The sequence below is a fragment of the Manacus candei genome, unplaced genomic scaffold (assembly GCF_025592945.1).
Source record: "Manacus candei isolate 608988 ecotype Guabito, Panama unplaced genomic scaffold, ASM2559294v1 h1tg000015l, whole genome shotgun sequence".
Taxonomy (NCBI): Eukaryota; Metazoa; Chordata; class Aves; order Passeriformes; family Pipridae; genus Manacus; species Manacus candei.
This window is the reverse complement of record NW_026138063.1, coordinates 6,304,062-6,323,201: the sequence shown is the minus strand read 5'-3', so window position 1 is coordinate 6,323,201 and position 19,140 is coordinate 6,304,062. Positions and strand designations below refer to the sequence as shown.

General features: G+C 37.4%; 1 protein-coding gene across 11 annotated transcripts in view; it reads right to left on the bottom strand.

Moving 5' to 3' along the window:
* Positions 1-19,140, bottom strand: part of NAALADL2 (N-acetylated alpha-linked acidic dipeptidase like 2) — a 466,113-nt gene that overhangs the window by 5,598 nt on the left and 441,375 nt on the right. For all 11 annotated transcript variants that reach the window (XM_051781725.1, XM_051781724.1, XM_051781723.1 and 8 more), the window contains one exon: positions 11,340-11,538. In XM_051781725.1, coding sequence (XP_051637685.1) covers positions 11,340-11,538 — 199 coding nt within the window. The remainder of the gene's footprint in view (positions 1-11,339; positions 11,539-19,140) is intronic.

Here is a 19,140-nt window from a genome sequence, read left to right as displayed (position 1 = left end):
TATCCTCATCTACAGGCTGCAAACTGTTCTACCAATATATATCCCAGAAAGTGATGTATTAAAATCATGTACACTCAGAGGTGAGTGTCTGCCTGAAAGGTATGTATTTGCATGTTATCAGCAGTTGATAAGCTAAAGGTAATCTAGATATCAAACCTAAATAAGGTGTAACCAACTGAAAGGCATTTCAAAGGCATTGTTATGTGACAGTGGCAAACCAGACAAATTCATTCCCTGCTAGATAGAAATTTATCTTGCATAAGAGACAGGCATTAGGACACCTTTAATTGAATCACTTATGGCAAACAGAGGTTATGGTAAGTCTGCATGAACAGAATCCTGTTGGGAAATGGGACTACAAGGAGATAATTATTCCAGGTTTGAATACATTTCTGAGAGGTCAGTTTAGAACAGGCCTCATTAAAACAATAAATCCCGATTTTGGCAGCCCTGTGAAGTGTCTTGATGCTTGGCTTGGCTTGACTGCCTGCCAAATAAACAAAGGGAAAAGGAGAAGCCGAACTGGAAGGACAGCGGGTTACAAGATACATTATCTTTTATTTCCCTACAGTTCTCTTTTGTTACAGTACTTTTTAAAGGTAGGGAGCAGCCCTTATCAACTTGAAGACAGTCTTCAACTAAAGACCTGACTCTATAAACCCCCATCCTACCCTCACCTACACACATTCCCGCCCTTAAAACTGTCTTGGGGATCGTTACAAATTCATCTACCAGATTTCAATTTGCATGTAGGAGCATTCAGAATCCTAAAGAGAAAGATCTATTAAAGAAATCAAGCCAAGTAAAGGTTGCTTGAGGATATTGTTATGACCAAAATTCAACATTCAGAGAAAACATTCACTTTCACTTCTGTTCTGAAACATGTAAGGAAACAATTCTTTTGATAGTTAAATAATTTCTGTCAACAGAAAAAACTGACATAAAATAAAGCTAACAATGCTAATCTTGATTTTCTGATAATGCTGACAGTGTTCTGCGACAGCTTGGGAAAAAAATGAGTCTATGACTGAATCCATGACAACCTGTGATGAAATTTTTTCACTTGCATTACATAAACAATAATTTCTTCATATTTGTGACTTATGATAGAAAACAGTGTTTAGGATAATATATAAAGCTAGAAATTTTATGCCAGTAGCTAATCATAAGAGGCCTGATGTTCTGGAACAGCCTCAAATAAGACTAATGGAGCTAACAAGTCTGACTAGTTTAAAGACTGAGTTGGAGTGAAATCAGGCTGCAATAAAATATCTATTTGCCAGCGCTGAACATCAACATTATCATGCACTCACAGTTTTTCTCATGGTGAAAATCTGCTGAGTTTAGGAGCCTGATTTATCCTTTGCTTTGGAGTAAACAAGACCAGTAAGTAAGAAGAATCCATTCTGCAGCTTCAACAGTACAGAATGACTGCATAGAAGTGGAACAAAAGAGAAAAAAATAGGATGCATCTGTTCTTCAGAAGTTGCAAGTCACTATTTATCACTGCTAAAGAGCAGTCCTCTAATTAAGCATTATTTTCCCTAGAGTTTTACAGAAATTAATTAAGTGACTTTATCTAGAAATTCCTGAAGAAGCCACAAAACCCCCATCAGACTCTTTGCCATAGAGCTTTCAAACCCTCTATGGAGCTGATGAATGATGAATACTCCACAAAAATGTAAAAATTCCTTGAAAATCCACGAATACTTTTTGTGATTTCTTAGAACAAGGACTTGCATGTACACTTGAAAGAATGATGATACATTGAACAAAATTGATATAACAGTATTTTAAAATTGTATTTTCCTGGCAGCAACTGGTATGAAATACACTTTGTTAACTTTCAAATAATGTAGCTGCTAGTAACAAACGTAGGCATGTTGTTCTTTGAATGATTTATGCTACACTTGCTTTTGAAGTGAAAGAAACATATGCTTATGTGAATAATTTGGAGGAAACTATTTGTCATTTAAGGATGTCTCAGTCTGAAATACTTGAATTCAAAGCAGATGTGCTACTATTTTGAAGGACTTGAGGGAAGTGAATTAATAATATTATTTCCAAATGGCTCACAGCTGATGTTCTGATGGCTTCATAGGGCTTTTTATTTAGAAATCATGTTTAACATCTGATTCCTAAGGAGGAAAACCATTTTTAAAGGAAGTAGCACTCTGGGTCCAGTGCCCAATGCAGTAAATAGGCTTGACCTTGATCTTCAGTTCTGATCCTAAGTTTATCATCTTAAGTAACTCTATACCACGTGATGTGAGATCATTACCATCATAGCTAAAATCAGATGGGTCATTATCATAAGAGTTAACTATAGATAAAAGATTAATTATGTCATAATACATTCTTTAAAGAAATGCCTAAAGTTGTATCTTTATTACCTTTAATGGCATGCATACACACAAAATTAACACTTCTTTTTAATCCCAGCTGAGGTAATTTTCCTGTTAATGATCTCATCACCAAATTTCTAAGCCCTATTGCCTAGGTAATATATTAGTGGAAGAATTTTGTGTATTAACTATTTTCCCAATCAATCTCCTTTATATTTGTAGTATATTCGAGACGTGTTCCTGGCTAATACTGCACACATACATAAGTGGTTCTCATCTGTCATGACCAAAATCATATATTTCCTGGATCCAAAAAATGTTACCGACCCCACTGTTCATAAGAAAAATATATAAAATACTAAGTTTTTGTCGTATTTAATAAATCCAAAATCTAATACTTTGTATAGCTTTCTGAGATTGCAGTAGATTTTTTCTCTGTAACTAAATATTCTTGCCCTATTTAGCACCATAAGCACAGACCCAAGAAAGATCTGCCAGCAAGGGACAGTTGAGTGGAAACTGTATCCTGCTTGCTAGTTGTTGGCATGAGAGCTCTGGACTGAGCTCATGGAACAGCTGGGAGAGGGTTTTTTACAGTTATCAGAACAACGGCTGTGAAATGGGCCATATACTAAAATAAATGTCATTTTACAGAAAAAAAATCAGGTTTTTTGCAAGGCCAAGACCATGCACGTTCTTGGGAAGCATGAGGAATTGTAGTTCTTGGATAAAGGCTTGTCTTTGAGACAACCAATGCTGTAATAAATTACAATATATGCACAATAATATTTACTGGATCACAAACATAATGGGTGTGATGTACAGAGAGAAGTCTTTAAGTATACAAATCAGTCTAATTAAAAGGATGAAAAAAATTAATGAGAAGTATAGAAGAGAAAAATAAATTAAGGTATGTAAACGCAGGTTTGCCCTTCATATCAGGGAAATGAGAAATCTGGTTTCCAGCCATGGCATAATCCCTGATTACAGTGGTTTTCTGCTTTTGCAGGTGTAATGAAAAGATTTCCATATTCCCTGTTTAAATAAGCTTTAAAGTCTGCCATAATTACATGTCTGCAGATGGCTAATTCAGTAGTATTTATGCAGCAAATGCTCTTTAAATAGTAAAAATTTACAAGACAACAAATACAGTCATTAATTCATGGCTATTACACGTATTGGTGATTCCAAAGGAAAAAACATTTCAATTGCCACTCATATAGATCGGGTGTTTTGAGTATGAGTTTCATTCACTTTATTGCACCTCCTCAGTATTAGGAAAGGTCATAATTCAGCATGATTATCAGTCATGAGAAAAATAATAACCGTAGCAGGAATTTGTAAGAGCATTATCAACCAGTAATTACTATTGATGTGTGCTGGATAAATGTGCTGCTCCACACACAGATGAATGTTACAGATCCACTCTCCCAGAGGATGAAATTGTACCTGACTGGTCCAGAGAATGAATAACCACAGCACTGCTCATTCCTCCCACAGGGGCTGGGAGGACCAGGTCAGAACTCTTCCCGAAGTTGTCCAGTCCACAGAGAATGCTCATGCTGCTCAAATTTGTACCGATGGGTCCATCACAAATTAAACAGCTCTTAAACTTTCCTAACTATGTCTGTTCTGGGGAGCTGCACTGATAGGAAAAGGTATCCCGGGGAAAGCCTCTTGTGCTACTCAGAGTTTAACCCCAGCAGTACATTACGATCCACTGAATGTGCAGATTCATGACAGAATCTTATTCCCACTCCCTCAAATCCCATTTTGAGTGTCTGCACCATGTGAGTGAACTCAAAGTGATCTTAATCAGGCCTGGCTTCTGGGAGCTGCTCAAGAGAGGAGGGAGTTCCTCTGTCCTTCCACCCATGTTATACTCTCACAAAGCAGTCAGGGCAATGTTTAAAATGAATATAGTGAATAAAATACTTTTAGTCCACCTTTTATCAAGGGTGTTACTCCAGATTCTGCTAGTGACTTGGATGTATTAATTTGACTCAAATTATGATTTTAAAATGAAATTACATGTGCCAAACACATTGTTGCATTTTTTTTTTTAAAGAAAATCATATCTAAATAAGTGCTATTAGAATGCAACGTTCAGGATCTGTTCAGGATTCAGATATTTCTTAGCTTGTAGCAACCTAGTGAAATACACATCATTGCTTGTCATGCTACTAACTAATTGGTTTGTCTCTGGGACTAGGATTGGAAATAATAACCTGGTATTTAAAAATTGTAATTATATTCTTATGCATGCTTTTCTAATCAGGGGTGACCTGCAGAGATGACTCAGTCTACTCAATTTTACACTAGTGGTAAACACTATGCATACCAACTCACGATTGTTCCCACTTTTATAAACCCTAGTCACCAGACACACAACCTCTGTTTACAGAAGCATGTAAACCGAGAACCTAATCCTTCCATTCGATGTCTGCTACCAAACACTGGGAAAAAAAATCATCTTCTATGCAAGTATTAATTTCAGATTTACCAAGCTCTGCACCGCATTTTACATCTCCTGACTGTACAGAGCTGCCACTGTTCTCCTACCTCATGAAACTTCTTTTTGCCTTTCCTCATTCTTGGAGAAAATATAACACTATACCGGGAATATTTCTTGTGATTTTCTTGCCATTAGTATGTCATTAAGTGAGCTACAATGCAGCAAGTCTTGCTGAAACTGTGTTGCTTCTTTGAGGTTGTCATGTCTGACTTACACTTGCATAAACCACAGCCAGAGTGCTCAAACATTGAAGAGTTCAAAGGAATAAGGTTGAAGAAAATGGGAGGGCACTTTGGGTGTAAAAAAATACATTTGGACAAAGGCATATCAGAGAGAAAGAAGGAAACTGAAGAACTGCAAAACTGAAAAGCACCAGTGAAGGATTAGAAAGGGAAACAAGTAATGACATTATTCATAACTCAATTTACAAAATGTGAAAAATTATAGAAGAAAAAGAGTTGCAAATTTTGAAAGATGCAAGGTATGGGGGTCAAAAGTCAGATGGAAAATCACTGCTATGCAGTAAGACGAAAATTCATTTACTCTGACTGAATAGCAAAATCTGAGGTACACTATTCTACAATTCTTTCCTTCTACCCCAACATAATTCTAGCATTGTATTTACGAATTGCACATGGCAGATAATATGAGACAGAACATTACCTACTACTGCCAGCACAACATGAATTATTTCAGTATTTTCCACACTAAGAATCATCAACACTGTATCAAATCACTCTCTGCTCCACATAATACAATGCAGAACAATAAAAATACTCCATGTGTTTGGTTCAGGTCAGTCAAAAATGTCTCAAATGTTACAACAAAGGAGACAGGGATATTTTCTACTTGAAGCCATAAATGAAGAATTCAAAATGAAAAAACAAATTCCAGAGTTTATACAATGAGAGAGAATTATTTTCTTCTGCAGAAACTCTGGGCTAGGGGTTTGTTTTATTTTTCAGATGACATTGCACTACATGTTTACCCATGTTACTCTTCAAGATTAGCAGGATATTTGCATCTTTAATGCTTGTCCTCTGTAAATCCAGTGAGCAGTTTGTTTACACATGGAGATTTAATAAGGTCTTTAATTTCCTACTAAATGTATCTGTAGAAACTAGACTCTTAGGGCATGTGTACTTTGAAACCTGAGAATTTGCTGCAGTTTACCAGCAAAGCAGAAATAAACCCAGTAGAATCTACATATGTCAGAAATGTATATAACAAATCTCAATCTGAAAGGAAAACATTTGTTCTGGTGAACAACACACACTTGAGTGGCATGAGATTAGCAGCAAATTACCTTTTTGTAGAGCACTAAAAATATCTTTTGATTGTTCTTTCATTTTATTCAGGGTGCATAATCTATCTTTGCTTATTGCCAGTATTTTGCATTAAAACTGATTTGTTATAATTTTTTAGCCCAGTGAAGTGTTAATGTCACACTTGGGTATCCCTGATAAAAAGAAGTAAAAGAAAGAAGTCAAATTAGTACAAATGAGCAATAAAAACTGCTGGAGGTCTTTGTTGAAAACAGCTTGCTTTCCAAATCCTTACTTTTCACCTACTTATTACTCAATTCACTCAATTACATCTATTAGACAAAGCACAATCACCCTTGCAACAATTCCATAAATAGTGGTGGCAGATGCACAGAGTCTTAATGGACAGGATAAACTTGGCACACTAAGATAAAACTATTAAAAGGTAGATTTTACATAAGCTGACTTTGATTCTTTTATAAAATTGTTAAAAGAACTGTCAGTGAGGACATAGCTGATCCTTAGGTAATGCTCCTTTAGGACTAAAACCCACCTAACTGGAGCAGAAATGACAACCTGAGCCCTTGTGCACCTATTTTTGGCTTTGATTTTAAAGACAAAGGACACAAACCCTGATTTTAGTGACTCTTTTAGATTTGGAAAGTTTGGTGGGAGCATCCCAGGGTATTCTAGGGAATCCTGCATACTTACTGCTACGAAAATTGGACATGGACCTGAAGAAACAGAACACCTTCAGTAAGACAGGACATCTGTCTTACTGAGTGTCCCGTGCCTGATACTTCATGAAGTTTTCTTCATTATCTCATTTCTCTGCAATATTATTATTCATTGAAGTGCTATGTATTTCAACACAGAGACAAGAAGCTCTCCATGTAAGTACCTAAGGAATGCACACACAGACTTGACAGGTACATTAGGCTGACAGGTTGTCAGAAGCTGTAGGGATCAGTAAATGGAAGAAATACAATAAAATATACAAGGAACAGGGGGAACACTCTTACTCAGTCTAGGTAAACATAAGATTTGAACTCAGCATTTATAAACACCAGGAAGATACATGATGTCTTGCTGTCCATGATATTGCTGGTGTCAGGGTTTTGGTAGGCATTTTTGTAGAGGGAAAAGTATGCAGAAGCATGACAGTAGACATGATCAGTATTTATGGAATCTTTTTTTGTCTCTGTTGAGGCTGACCACCTCACTGAGCAGACAAAATGCTTGAGATATTTTTTCCCCTGTCTGTGTACAGTGCCTAAACGTTTTATATGCCACTGCTGTGTAATCTGTGGTTATTACTACTAGTAGCAAAATATGATAATCAGAAAATATACAGAAATGTTTCACATTAGTATATATTGCAAGAGGGGAAAGCAAGAAATGGCTAGAGGTAAGAGACTAAATAAATCAATTTCTAGTGATTTTTTTCCATTAAAATAATGAAAAATTATAAACCCACAAAATTATCAATATTATGGCTATGTTATGAGAAACAAAGACAGATAAATGAAGAACATCAATAGCTATCCTATTCTGTTACTACACACTTATTTTGGAAATAGAACATCTACCCAGGGCTATCACTGGGAATCAAAGAAGCTCTTCAGGTACAATAAAACTCAGCGATTTTGTCCTAACCCCAAATCAAGTCCCAGGGTAACTTTCCCAGAGCAGGATAATATTTTTCAACCCACTATTTTTCATTCCGCCTAAATTTCTGGATAAGACTAAAATACCCTGATGAAAGCTGTACTTGTATATTTCCAGCTCAGTTGGAAATAGAGTATCATGGGGAAAGTGTGCTACTGTCGAATTTTCAGTCCAATGTCATGAAGTTCAGGTAAGAAGGATAAGCATCGAAACGACTGTGTTTACTGACACTGTATTGAACAACCTGCCAGTGTCAATCATGATTCAGTTTAGTCAGACATCCTGATCTAATTATAAAAAAAAGTAATTTGATTAATTTTACTGCTCGTTATAGATGAATAATGCAGAAATTATGCCCATATACTGCCCTATGACATTGACTGGAATGAGACATTTATTTTTTTAAGTACATATATACAGTAAGAGACTATAGCTATGGTAACGTGTGTGCAAACCATACAAAAAAAAATAGATACAGAAAAGATATATCAGTTCCCTTGTAGTGGAGAAGCACAAGTAACATTGCAACCTATCTCCTGCAATAAAGAAAAAAATCCACCTTTCTTTTTAATTCAAGTTCTAGGACAGAAAACACAGTATAGATCCAGAGAGCTGTGAATTAGGACGAACACAAGCCTAAAAATGATGCCTAAAACTTCAGCAAATTTGTCAAGTACTTTGATTGAGGTTGAGAATATGAGTCCAAATGGGTATACAGGAAGCAATCATTTTTTCGTGAAGAATACGTCCTTTACTGTGCACACAAATTCTTCCTTCAGAAGGCTGTAAATTACAGTATTTATGGAATCTTAATGATCTAAACACAGTTGGAGCCTGAAGGTCAAGGCTGCAAACTGCATCCTAAATTTCTGTTTACAGATGAAGCACAGTATTTATTGCTGTACTGCTTGTGCTGCTATAGTTAAAGGGCTGCCAGCATTTCCATTATAAACTACTATTTCAGGGGTTTATAACTTGCCTATCAATCTTCTGACTGGGATGAAACATGGCATACAAGGTCCTGGCTGTGAGACTCATTTTTTTGTTTGTTTTCTTTACCAAATTACAAAAAGAATAAGCTTAAAGTAATACAAGCAAAAGAAAAAAAAGTATATCAGGTTTTTCAAGTACTTCTGATGTTCCTGCAATACAATTATAGCTTCAGAACACAAAATATATTCATAAAACTCCATCAATTAATAGAAAGACCTTTGGTCCCTAAAAAGTGAAAGATAATCCAAATAAAGACATATGTTTAGATTTTTTTTCCCCCTTTAATTAAGAAAACGTACTGCAGATTTTTAATGGTAAGAAAGGAAATCAGAAACCTAACATTGTCCTTGACTTTTTTATCTGTGTAGATTTTCCATTAAAGGTAACAATTACACACCTTGGCACAGTATAAAGAGTGTACTCTTTTTAAATGAGTATCTAAATGATGATATACAAGGTGTCCTTTACTGTTATATATTCCAGATAATATTTGGTAAAATTATTCAGAGTCAGGTCAAAGTCAATGTTTTCTCCCAAACTTTGAAGCAACCTTATTGTCTACTGTTAAATCTTGCATCAAATGTAATTAAATCAGGAGGGGAACAAATACAAAATTTTCACTTCCACACTGCCAACTGGGAAAGTATTTCTGCTCTGCACCGAAGTACTGGGAAGAGCAGGTGATAAATTTAAGTCACATTATACCTGCATATCTAGCAACTACATTTTGATAAATAACAAACCTAATACTGCAAACAGTGCAAGAATTGAAATATTAGAAGACCTCAAAACCCCTCTTATTGGAATCCTAAGTTTTGGCATCATTTATTTTTACAAGTAAAGAACTGGGCCAGATCCAACTATGTGCCCTTGCAATGCAACACAGACACATTACATTACAGTAAGCAGTTTTATGGCTCCTTTGCAACACCATACCAGTTCAGACAAGACAGACAGCAGTGCTAAAGCTGGAATATGAGACTTTATTTAATGACATTTAGTTTTATTTCTTTATGTTATAAATCCAGTCACAGCAGGAAGGAAGTAAATTAGCCCCTCCCCAAATGTAATTACTATATTTTCTTTATTATAGCTGTAGGTTTTTTTTTTAATTCACTGACATTGCTGAGTTCCCCACAACTACCTTTCTTATTTTTTCCCTTTGTTTCTGTTAAAAGATGACTGCGCTTGTTTTATGCCATTCCTAATGCTTGGAAGAATCTCTTCCTCCTGTTGCTGTACTTTTTGCTTTCCTTCCCAAGTCTACTTCTACCCTGTGTCTGTTTTATGTCTACTTGACACATCACTTGCACTGAGATTTTTGATAATTTTTCCCATCAACTGAAACAAAGAACTGTTCTGTTACTTCAGTTAGTTCTGGTTGCAAGTGCATTTATATGCCAAAATAACACAGATACCTCATTCACTTTTATGTCCTGACTCTGGTCTGTCTCCTGTATATCTGTGTTGCCTTCCAAGCTCTATTTTTTGAGCACGCAAACCAGTTTTCCCTAAAGTAAAACCTGAATATGGCTTTAGGGACAGTTTTACCTGGGAATGCCCCCTAACGAGCAGCGTGGATGAGCCTTTGGGTATCTTCAGCTGCAGAGTCCTTCAAAATGATCCCAGCAGGCCTGGTGAAGTCAGACAGCCCACACTGCCTCCTGTGTAGCCCAGGGCACTCAGAACATGCCCTTGGGGTCAAGCCATGAAACTCCACACTGATGGGCTGCAGCGCTCAGACAGTTTGTACTGAAGCACACGGACACACATCATGTCTGTTCCTGAGGAGCCAGAGTACCAGGCATTGCTCAGGGCATGCTTGGTCAATTCTTGTTTTTCAACTTTTTTTAAGCTACTGATCACTGTAAGTTCTTTTTTTTTTTTTTTTCTTTGTAGAGGAATCGATGGTGAGAGATACAGAACTGATGTCTTTCTTCTTAGACAGTAAAAGATGGAATGACTATGATATCTTAAAATCAACCTGGGTAGTGCAGCTGAACCTGTATCAGAGATTAACTCCAACCACAGAAAAGCCATTATGAATAGCGACTGACTAAGGCCTCCTCATTCACTGCATGGTACTGCCTTTGACTGGTTGAAATGCATCCAAGAAGGCTGCTATATAATTAAATATGTTAAATAATGCTACAGAGTATCTTGTATAATTCTAGATCTTCAATGAACTGTAAAAAGTTTTAAATAAAATATAGGTGGAGCTTGTCAAGCAGCATTAGACTTCAAAATATTTTCTTCTGGAAGCTTACTGTAGCGTCTAACACACGTATCTGTCATGCTGCCTGGGCTGCCATCACACAGTACATCTTGTTAGCAAAGATGTCATGACAGAAATGCTACAGTGCTGCATTCTAATGACCTCTTGTATTGTAATGAATTAATGTTTTCTGCAGAGAGGATGTGATAGGAAAAAATAGCTTTAATCTCGGATACTCACTGAGGTTTGGGTTTTTTTTTTAAACTATGACAGTTTTGCAAACCAAGCAACACTGAAAACCATTTTAGCTCAAGTAAAGAACGCATGGGACACCCCACCTGTAAAGTCCTGGAGGAGCTCGATGAACCAGGAAGCTTTTCTCCAAGTTTTGTAGCACATCATTGAGCATCCTGACTCTGACAGGAGCTCGCTCCTTGGGGTCGTTGGCCGGGCGCATCTCGTCCGACTGGAACAGCTCGGCCGTGTCCCTCAGACGTGAGGCCACTGCAAGCAACTGAGGAACGCCTACTTCATCACCTAGGAAGAGCAAGAGCAAGACAGTTGCCAGTGATTCAGAGAACACCACTTATTATTCTTGCTTATAAGCCAAAATGAATAGTCCAATTAAAACCTGAGCCTCTTTTCCCTTGAGGGGTTTGTGATGGATCAAGAAAAGCCATAGATTATTCTGTATAACCTCTGATCCTTTTTTCAAAGATCAATTTGGGCTCTGATGTTTTAAGATCTAATAAGCTGTGAGGAATGATTTTGGGGTACAGACTGAAGTCTAGCATCGGAAAAACAGGCCTGCAGGAAGTAACGGTTATAAATCAGGAACTATATCATTTCCTTCCGAGACAGCATTTACTCAATGCCATTTGATGTTACTGCTGTAACAGTTTGAAAGCCTTCCATGAAAGTCATTCCATAATGACTGCTGTATAGAAAATTGTAATATGCAGTTTAATTGAATTTGATTGAATGTTTTAGAATCCTAGAGGTTAACAACAGTTGTAGAGGGGATTGAAATTGTTCCTCTTAATCACTTAAATTATATGCCAATGAGCAAAGTTTAATTGATATCCAAATGTATATTCCAATCCAGTCAGTATTTTCAAAACTTTTTAAATATGGAGTGTTAACTATTGCTTTGTTAGCAATCCTACACAGACACCAAAAGAATAAAAGCTCGCAGCCCTTCAGAGCACACCTTGATCTCAATATTTCCCAGGTCATAGTCCAGATAGAGGAATGTGAAATGTGAACTGGAACATTGTGAATGTGTAGTCTATTCCCACCTGCAGTGCAGGTGGAGAGCATGGCCTCCTTTCCCAGTGTGTGCATAAACTGCTTTCATTTTTACAAGCACATGGAGGGAAAAAGCAGAGTCTGAACCTGATATAAAGTCAAAAGTAATATCAGTCACCATAAACATTTCCAGGACGCAGAAATTATCTTAAGGCCAAAATTCACTTCGCCTATTGACAAGAAAACCAACTATCCTTAAATCTTTCAAATGATATTTTCATCAACATAAATCATGCAGCTTTAGAAGCTGAATGTAAAAATGTCAGTGAGTTCATTATCTTAGTGACTGAGATGATTAAGACAAGAAAGTGGTTCAAGACACGAGCTAAATGAATGTTAAACTTCCCTGTCTAATAGATACATGAAGAAATCAAAAATAGTAATTTGAGAACACTGATATGGTTTAAAATCAGTAAGTGCCATGAAGCTGCTTACTCACACCCTCCCGCTTCCCTGATGGAATCGGGAGAATAATTTAAAAACCAGAAAGGTAAAATGCATGGGTTGAGATTAGGACAGTTTAAAAACAACCAACCAACCAAACACAACAACAACAATAATAATACAGCATTGAAAAGGGAGAAAGAGAGAGAGGAATAAAACTCAAGACAGGTAAGTGATGCACAGTACAACTGCTCATCACCTGCTGAGCATGTTCAGCAGGGCCCACAGGAGCAATCAGCCCCCCTGGTCAACTCCCTACAATTTAGAAATTGGGCATGATGTTCTATGGTATGGAATATCTCTTTGGACAGTTTGGGTCAGCTGTCCTGGCCATGTTCCCTCCCAGCTTCCTGTAAACCTCCTTAATGGCAGAGCACGGAAAGTGGAACATCCTCAGGGTAAGCACTGCTAAGGAACAATTAAAACATCCATGAGTTATCAACCTTAATCTCATACTAAACCCAAAACACAGCACTGTACCAGCTACTAGGAAGAAAATTAACTCTACCTTTGTCAAAATCAGGAGAAACATCAACCCATTTCTCAAATTATTTATGGATGGAGTCTGAAAGGTGAGCACATAATAGGAATGGAAAAGCAAACAGGTATAATGAAGAAATCAAGGAAATGCCTGAATATAATATACTGTCCCTCTCAGATGGAAAAGAGATTTGCTACTGGATAAATTCCAGTAAATGAAAAGGAGTTCATGGATCCCCATGTACTCCTGTCATTCAGCTAACACATTCCAATCCAGCAAAACATGAAATGATCCAAAATACAGGGAGAGACAGATGCTGGCGTGAGAGAAACTGCCAGATTTTCTGAGCTATCAAGACAAATTTCAACAATGAACAGGAGCTCCCTGTGAGAACAGGAGTGAGAGAAGATGGTTTATGTCTGCCCTGGTTTGAGACAAGGTTCTTTTCTTAATGGCACTTGACCAAGCCACCTTTCCCTAATTAGAATGGATAACAGGCACTCTGGTACCTTGATGGATGGGACTGGTATCTTTCTGATTGAGTCTGGAGTAATTTAAATTCTGATCAAGTTAGGTTGATGCATGAGAAAAATATTCTCCAAGTATATAAACTTGGTACACTTGCGATATTTTGCAAAATACCATTATCCTTAATTTTCAAATCTCTGGCAAACATCCTGTGCAGCTGAAGAACTTGCTATTCCCAGGTATGTAATGTAGGCACTGTGCATACCTTACCCCGGGACTTCTGTCCATATGGAAATACTTAAATTCACCCTGTTAGAAAGAATCCTTTGGTTTCAGCAAAGCACTTTGTATTCCAAGTAACAGAAAACATTTATAATTTTTAAACAATTGCAAATGTCAGCTTTGCCTTTTCAATAGGGAAGGTGAGATAAAGGGAAAAACCATCATTCCATATTTGGAAATGAAGCCAACTAGACCACGCTTTCAAACATAAAAATCCTGTACATGCTCCCACTCATTCTCCACAGCATTTGGCACCTAAACCAACTACATTTTTGTTTACACTCATAAGTAAGAAGCACTGTTTACCACACACTCTAAACCAGCTCTCAGAAAACACACGCCCAGGTCCCTCTTTAATACTTCAGTACAAAACCTGCAAGTGTCTATGGTCAGCGTTATCCCAGCAAACTAAGGACAGAATGGGCATCACAATACACTGAACTTCACTGCCAAGGGAAGCTGTGATTTATACTTGTTTCAAGTTGAGAAGCTGGGAGTTAGAAGGGCAAATGATCCTACAAGAGAAGGATGTATTAACTAAAGGTGGCTTAAACATCTTGTTATGCTTTTACAGAGAAAATCAAGCACAAGTATCACTTCACTCAAGAGAAAACAATGCCACGTTATTATATTTTGTATTCTTTGTCCTTTTGTCTCCAGTATGATTCATGATGAATCATCTAAGCTAGCTGTTTAGTTGCTATAAAAATAAAATCGCAAGTACAAGAAAGTGACTCAAGAGCATATGTACTCTTGATCAGAGAATTACATTGTTGAATCTCATTACACTTGCTAAATGTAACTGGATTCTACTCAGAAACAGGTTACACCAAACAGATATTTATTTTTACAGACATTGAATACAACAGCCTTTCCCCATGTAACTGACTGCTCTTATGAAAAGCACCGCTAGAGAGTTAACATTTTTAAATTGTGCTTGTGCCCTCTGTTATGAATGTACTTGCCTACAAGTACCTACAGGAGAGTGAGTACAGACAAATCAGCAGTTATGCTTAAGTTATGCTTGCTCACCATGCATGTGAACATGTGTTTGCATGTAAGAGAGAAGGGAAATTGCTTCAGGTTTTGATTAGCTTGCAAATTCAGGATCAGCTATGGTGTGCTGCTGTATTCACTAGGCAGATTTTTCATGCTGTGCAAAAATAGGATGATCAGACCAGGCAGTAGAAAATCTGAATGGGAAAGCTTTGTAGGAAGCACCCTAAAGGGGCAGAAACACAAATCCACAGACATCCTCAGTGCAAAGAATATGTTGCCATCAGCTTCAATTTTTCTACCATGACTGCTATTGCCCAAGCAAACTAATCTGGTGTTGCTACAAGAAGACTCTTTTCAAAGAGGCTACCACTAAAGAGGCATGTTGTGACATATCACTACATGCATGTCAATACAGGAGCAGCCTGGGGAAGAGCAGGCTCCAGAGACACTTTATTGTGCTCTTTCAATACTTAAAGGGGGCTTTGTAAGAAAGATGGGAACAAACTTTTTTAGTAGGGGTTGTTGTAATAGGACAAGGGGTAAAGGTGTTAAAATAAAGATTAGATTTAGACTAGGTGTAAGGAAGAAATTTTTTTCAATGAGATTGTGAAACACTAGTACAGGTTTCCTGAAGAGGTGGTGGATTCCCCATCCATGGAAACACTCAAGATGTCCCTGCTCATTGCAGGGGGGTTGGACTAGATGATCTTTAAAAGGTCCTTTCCAACACAAACTATTCCATGATTCTATTAAGCTATCCATGACTTTGTACAGAGCTGCTGAACTTACATGGCCTACAGATACAGATTAGCTGCTCATCCTTTCTCTTCAGTATCAAATGTTTTGTCCATGGAAAATGCATTTTTCCATGATTTTTTTTTAAAGGCTGATGAAAGATACTAATATATACTAACCTTGAAAGGATACTGAAGACAAGATGTCAGTGTCTCATGGCAAAGGAGGTATTTCTGTCATACATACAGATAATCAAGTTTTGCTTTTTTCCCCTCTGTAGCAGTCAAGAATAATGGGTGGAAACAGTAAAAAGAGAAACTTTCTGAACATGACAGACGGGTGGAGAAATTAACTCTGAAAAGCACCCGAAATGATCAGGGAAATACAGTCAAGCAGACAAAATGACGCCAAGCTGAAGACTAGCAGATAGCTGTAGGCAATGAGCATGCAGCCATCAAGTAAATTAGAGAGATATGTTTTTGTATTGATTTTTCTAAGGACAAAGAGTTTAGCCTGATGTTTTGAAATGTATGGGTTGAATCGAGGCTGTGGAAAGTCACACAGACTTTCCTGGAAATGGCTTATCATAAACCAGATTATTTTTAAACTTCTGCTAGCACTGCCTACTATTGTCACCCCAAGTACTTCAGCTGCTGTAACATCTGTACGACATCCATTCTGGGGAGAAGAAAGGACCTAATTGATAGAAAGCCACACACAATTGACACTGCATCAGCCAAAGAGCTTTAAATCACAGCTATTGCACTTCCCATACAGGGAAAACCAGAAAATCTCATCCACACTATTTGTCTCCACAAGCCTCTCTCTGTCTCAGCCAGTGCCTATCAGAGATGGCTACAATTTGCTGACCAGCTTCACCAGCCTGTGCTGACAGACACAACTGGGGAATCTTACCTTGCCTGTCTAGTGCTGCACAGCCACGGGGCTACAGCACAGACACCAATTTTTGGAAGGTCTGCAGGAGTCTAGGTTGCCCAAGTGACTGGGAATAATAAATGACATCAGCTTCTACAACACCCAAGCAAGGGACATGGTCAGCATCAAACTGGTTGCCTTTATTTTTATAAACTGTGTGATTGAACTTCTTATTGCTGAGACAGTCAGGTGCAAAGGTACAGAAAAGTTTTTAATCCTAATGAGACACCTGAGCACCTCCATCATCAATCCCTGAAACTTCCTGCAACATACACTAAATTTTAGAGAGTATCAAATCTTGTACTTGATTCAACTTGCAGTGAGTCTTAATTTTAAACCCACAGAAGGCACAAGTTCCACACAACTGCAAGGTGTGGTTAATGAGAATATTTGAAGCTGTCCCCTATTTGTCTAAAAAATCACATCTGTGATTAGACAGACAACAGCCTGACTAGCCCTGGGGACCTGGATTTCCGTCTTGGAAACCATCTCCTATCATTTATGACCATGAGGTTTCCTGTTAAACATCAGACCATCAGCAGATGCACAAAATGAAATGTCTCTCCAGTCACAACCCTTCCTTTCAGATAAACCCAAAAGCAGTAGCTTGTTTCCAAGAGTTCTGGTGTGTGCAAATGGAGATAACACATGTCACTTAACAGCCTTTTTCCCATCTTTCTGAGGTACAGGCCATGAGACAGATGTGAACATGCTGTGGATGACATAACTTGCTATCCAGACTATCCTGGATGTAAGAAATAGTTTGTAAAGTGCTGAGTAATATCCCATAGAATATAACAGAGATACATCCACCACATTACAGAGTTAAATCCTTTACAAACATAAATAAATGCACTATTAGCAAATACAAAGGTATACACAATCTTTTTTGAGTGCATCCAGGAGACTGCAAAACACTGACTCAAGTATTTATACATATGATTTAACTTTAAGCATGTGAGAAAGTCCAATGGGCAATAAAATGGGTGTTTAAGGGACTGGCTGAACCAAATCCCAGAGGCACAAAATTAAGCCTAATGAGCAAAGCTATGTCATGCAGATTTACCTTCACCTTTTCTACATTTACAGTTTGCATTGATTTGGGGAAGGAAACCGTTTACTAAGACAATGCCACTTTCAACTGGAAATTTCACACAACATAAAATCTTCTGAAGAATGAAGAAACCCATGAGCCATGTTAAAAAGTACATTGAAGTAACTCATTCAAGTAACCAGAAAAAAGACTATTGTATTAATGTTTTCCAAAATGATAATAAACTGTTATTTGACACAAGTTGAAGATAGACAAGACATGAAAGTCATAAGAAAAATCATTAAACAAAACTCCAAAGTGAACAGCAGAGAGAAGATTTATCCTCCTGGCCCTACAGCCTAGGAAATAATCTTCCCTCCCCTGAAGTGGTAGAGATAAATGATCTAACTGAAGTTAGAGGAAAAATGTCAGCTTAAATCAACATTTCCTGTTACTCAAAATAAAGAAAAAAGGAAGAACAATAGCAGACATCTCATGTTCAGTTGAAGGAAAACCAGCTGAGCCACACTTTTCATTTGATGATCATTCCCCGCTGTGTTTAAGCTGAACTAAACCAATGTTTATGTGGCTCAACAGAGCTAAAATTACTTGTCTTTTTAGATGCTCACTGATTCCAGACCAATACTTGCCTACTGACTCCTAGGTCTTGACAATGATGGATGGCAAAGATTAAAGAAAAGGTATCATACTTCTATGACTGTGTATTACAGAAAAGTGGTGCTTTATAGTGTAGGGAGTGAATGAAATGCAGGGGCAGCAACTCAAGATTGCAAGAAGTCTTTATGTTTGAGATACAATCTCACATTCTGCTACAGTATATGTATAGTTTGAGTGTGATTTTGTAGAACTTACATCTTTATTTAACAGGCCAACTTAAGATTTCCATAAACATATAAATAAAAATATTTTTGAAAGGTCTTAGGGTACTACAGGTAATCTGTATCAGAGACATAACTGGAGACCAGGAAATAACAACATGGTTTTACCTATCTCACATTTTCCCACTGTGAGGTCCTAACAAGACAATGCTTTGGAGCAGTCTTTTAAATTTCATGTGGATTCTTGTCAGGGATGTACTTTTCACACTTTAAGTTCAGTGAATTCTGACCAGAAAACCAGCTTCTAAAATAACTCATTTTGTACACATTCAAGGAATGTGCTAGAATTTGGTAGCTAAATTATCAAAAGATTTATTATTCTTCAAGGACTAATCTTCTTATGTGCTCTCCACAACCAGCATAGTCATTTAGAAAAGGAAAGAGAGTTGGATCTCATTTGAATACACTAGAATATGAGGAATCTGCGAGGGAAAAGGGACTGCATGGAAGGAGGAAGACAGATGATACTGAAGGAGAAAGTTTATATGGATGAGTGAGACTAGACAGCATTAAAAACTAGACTTTCTCTCCCTCCTTAGACTTCAGGACTGGAG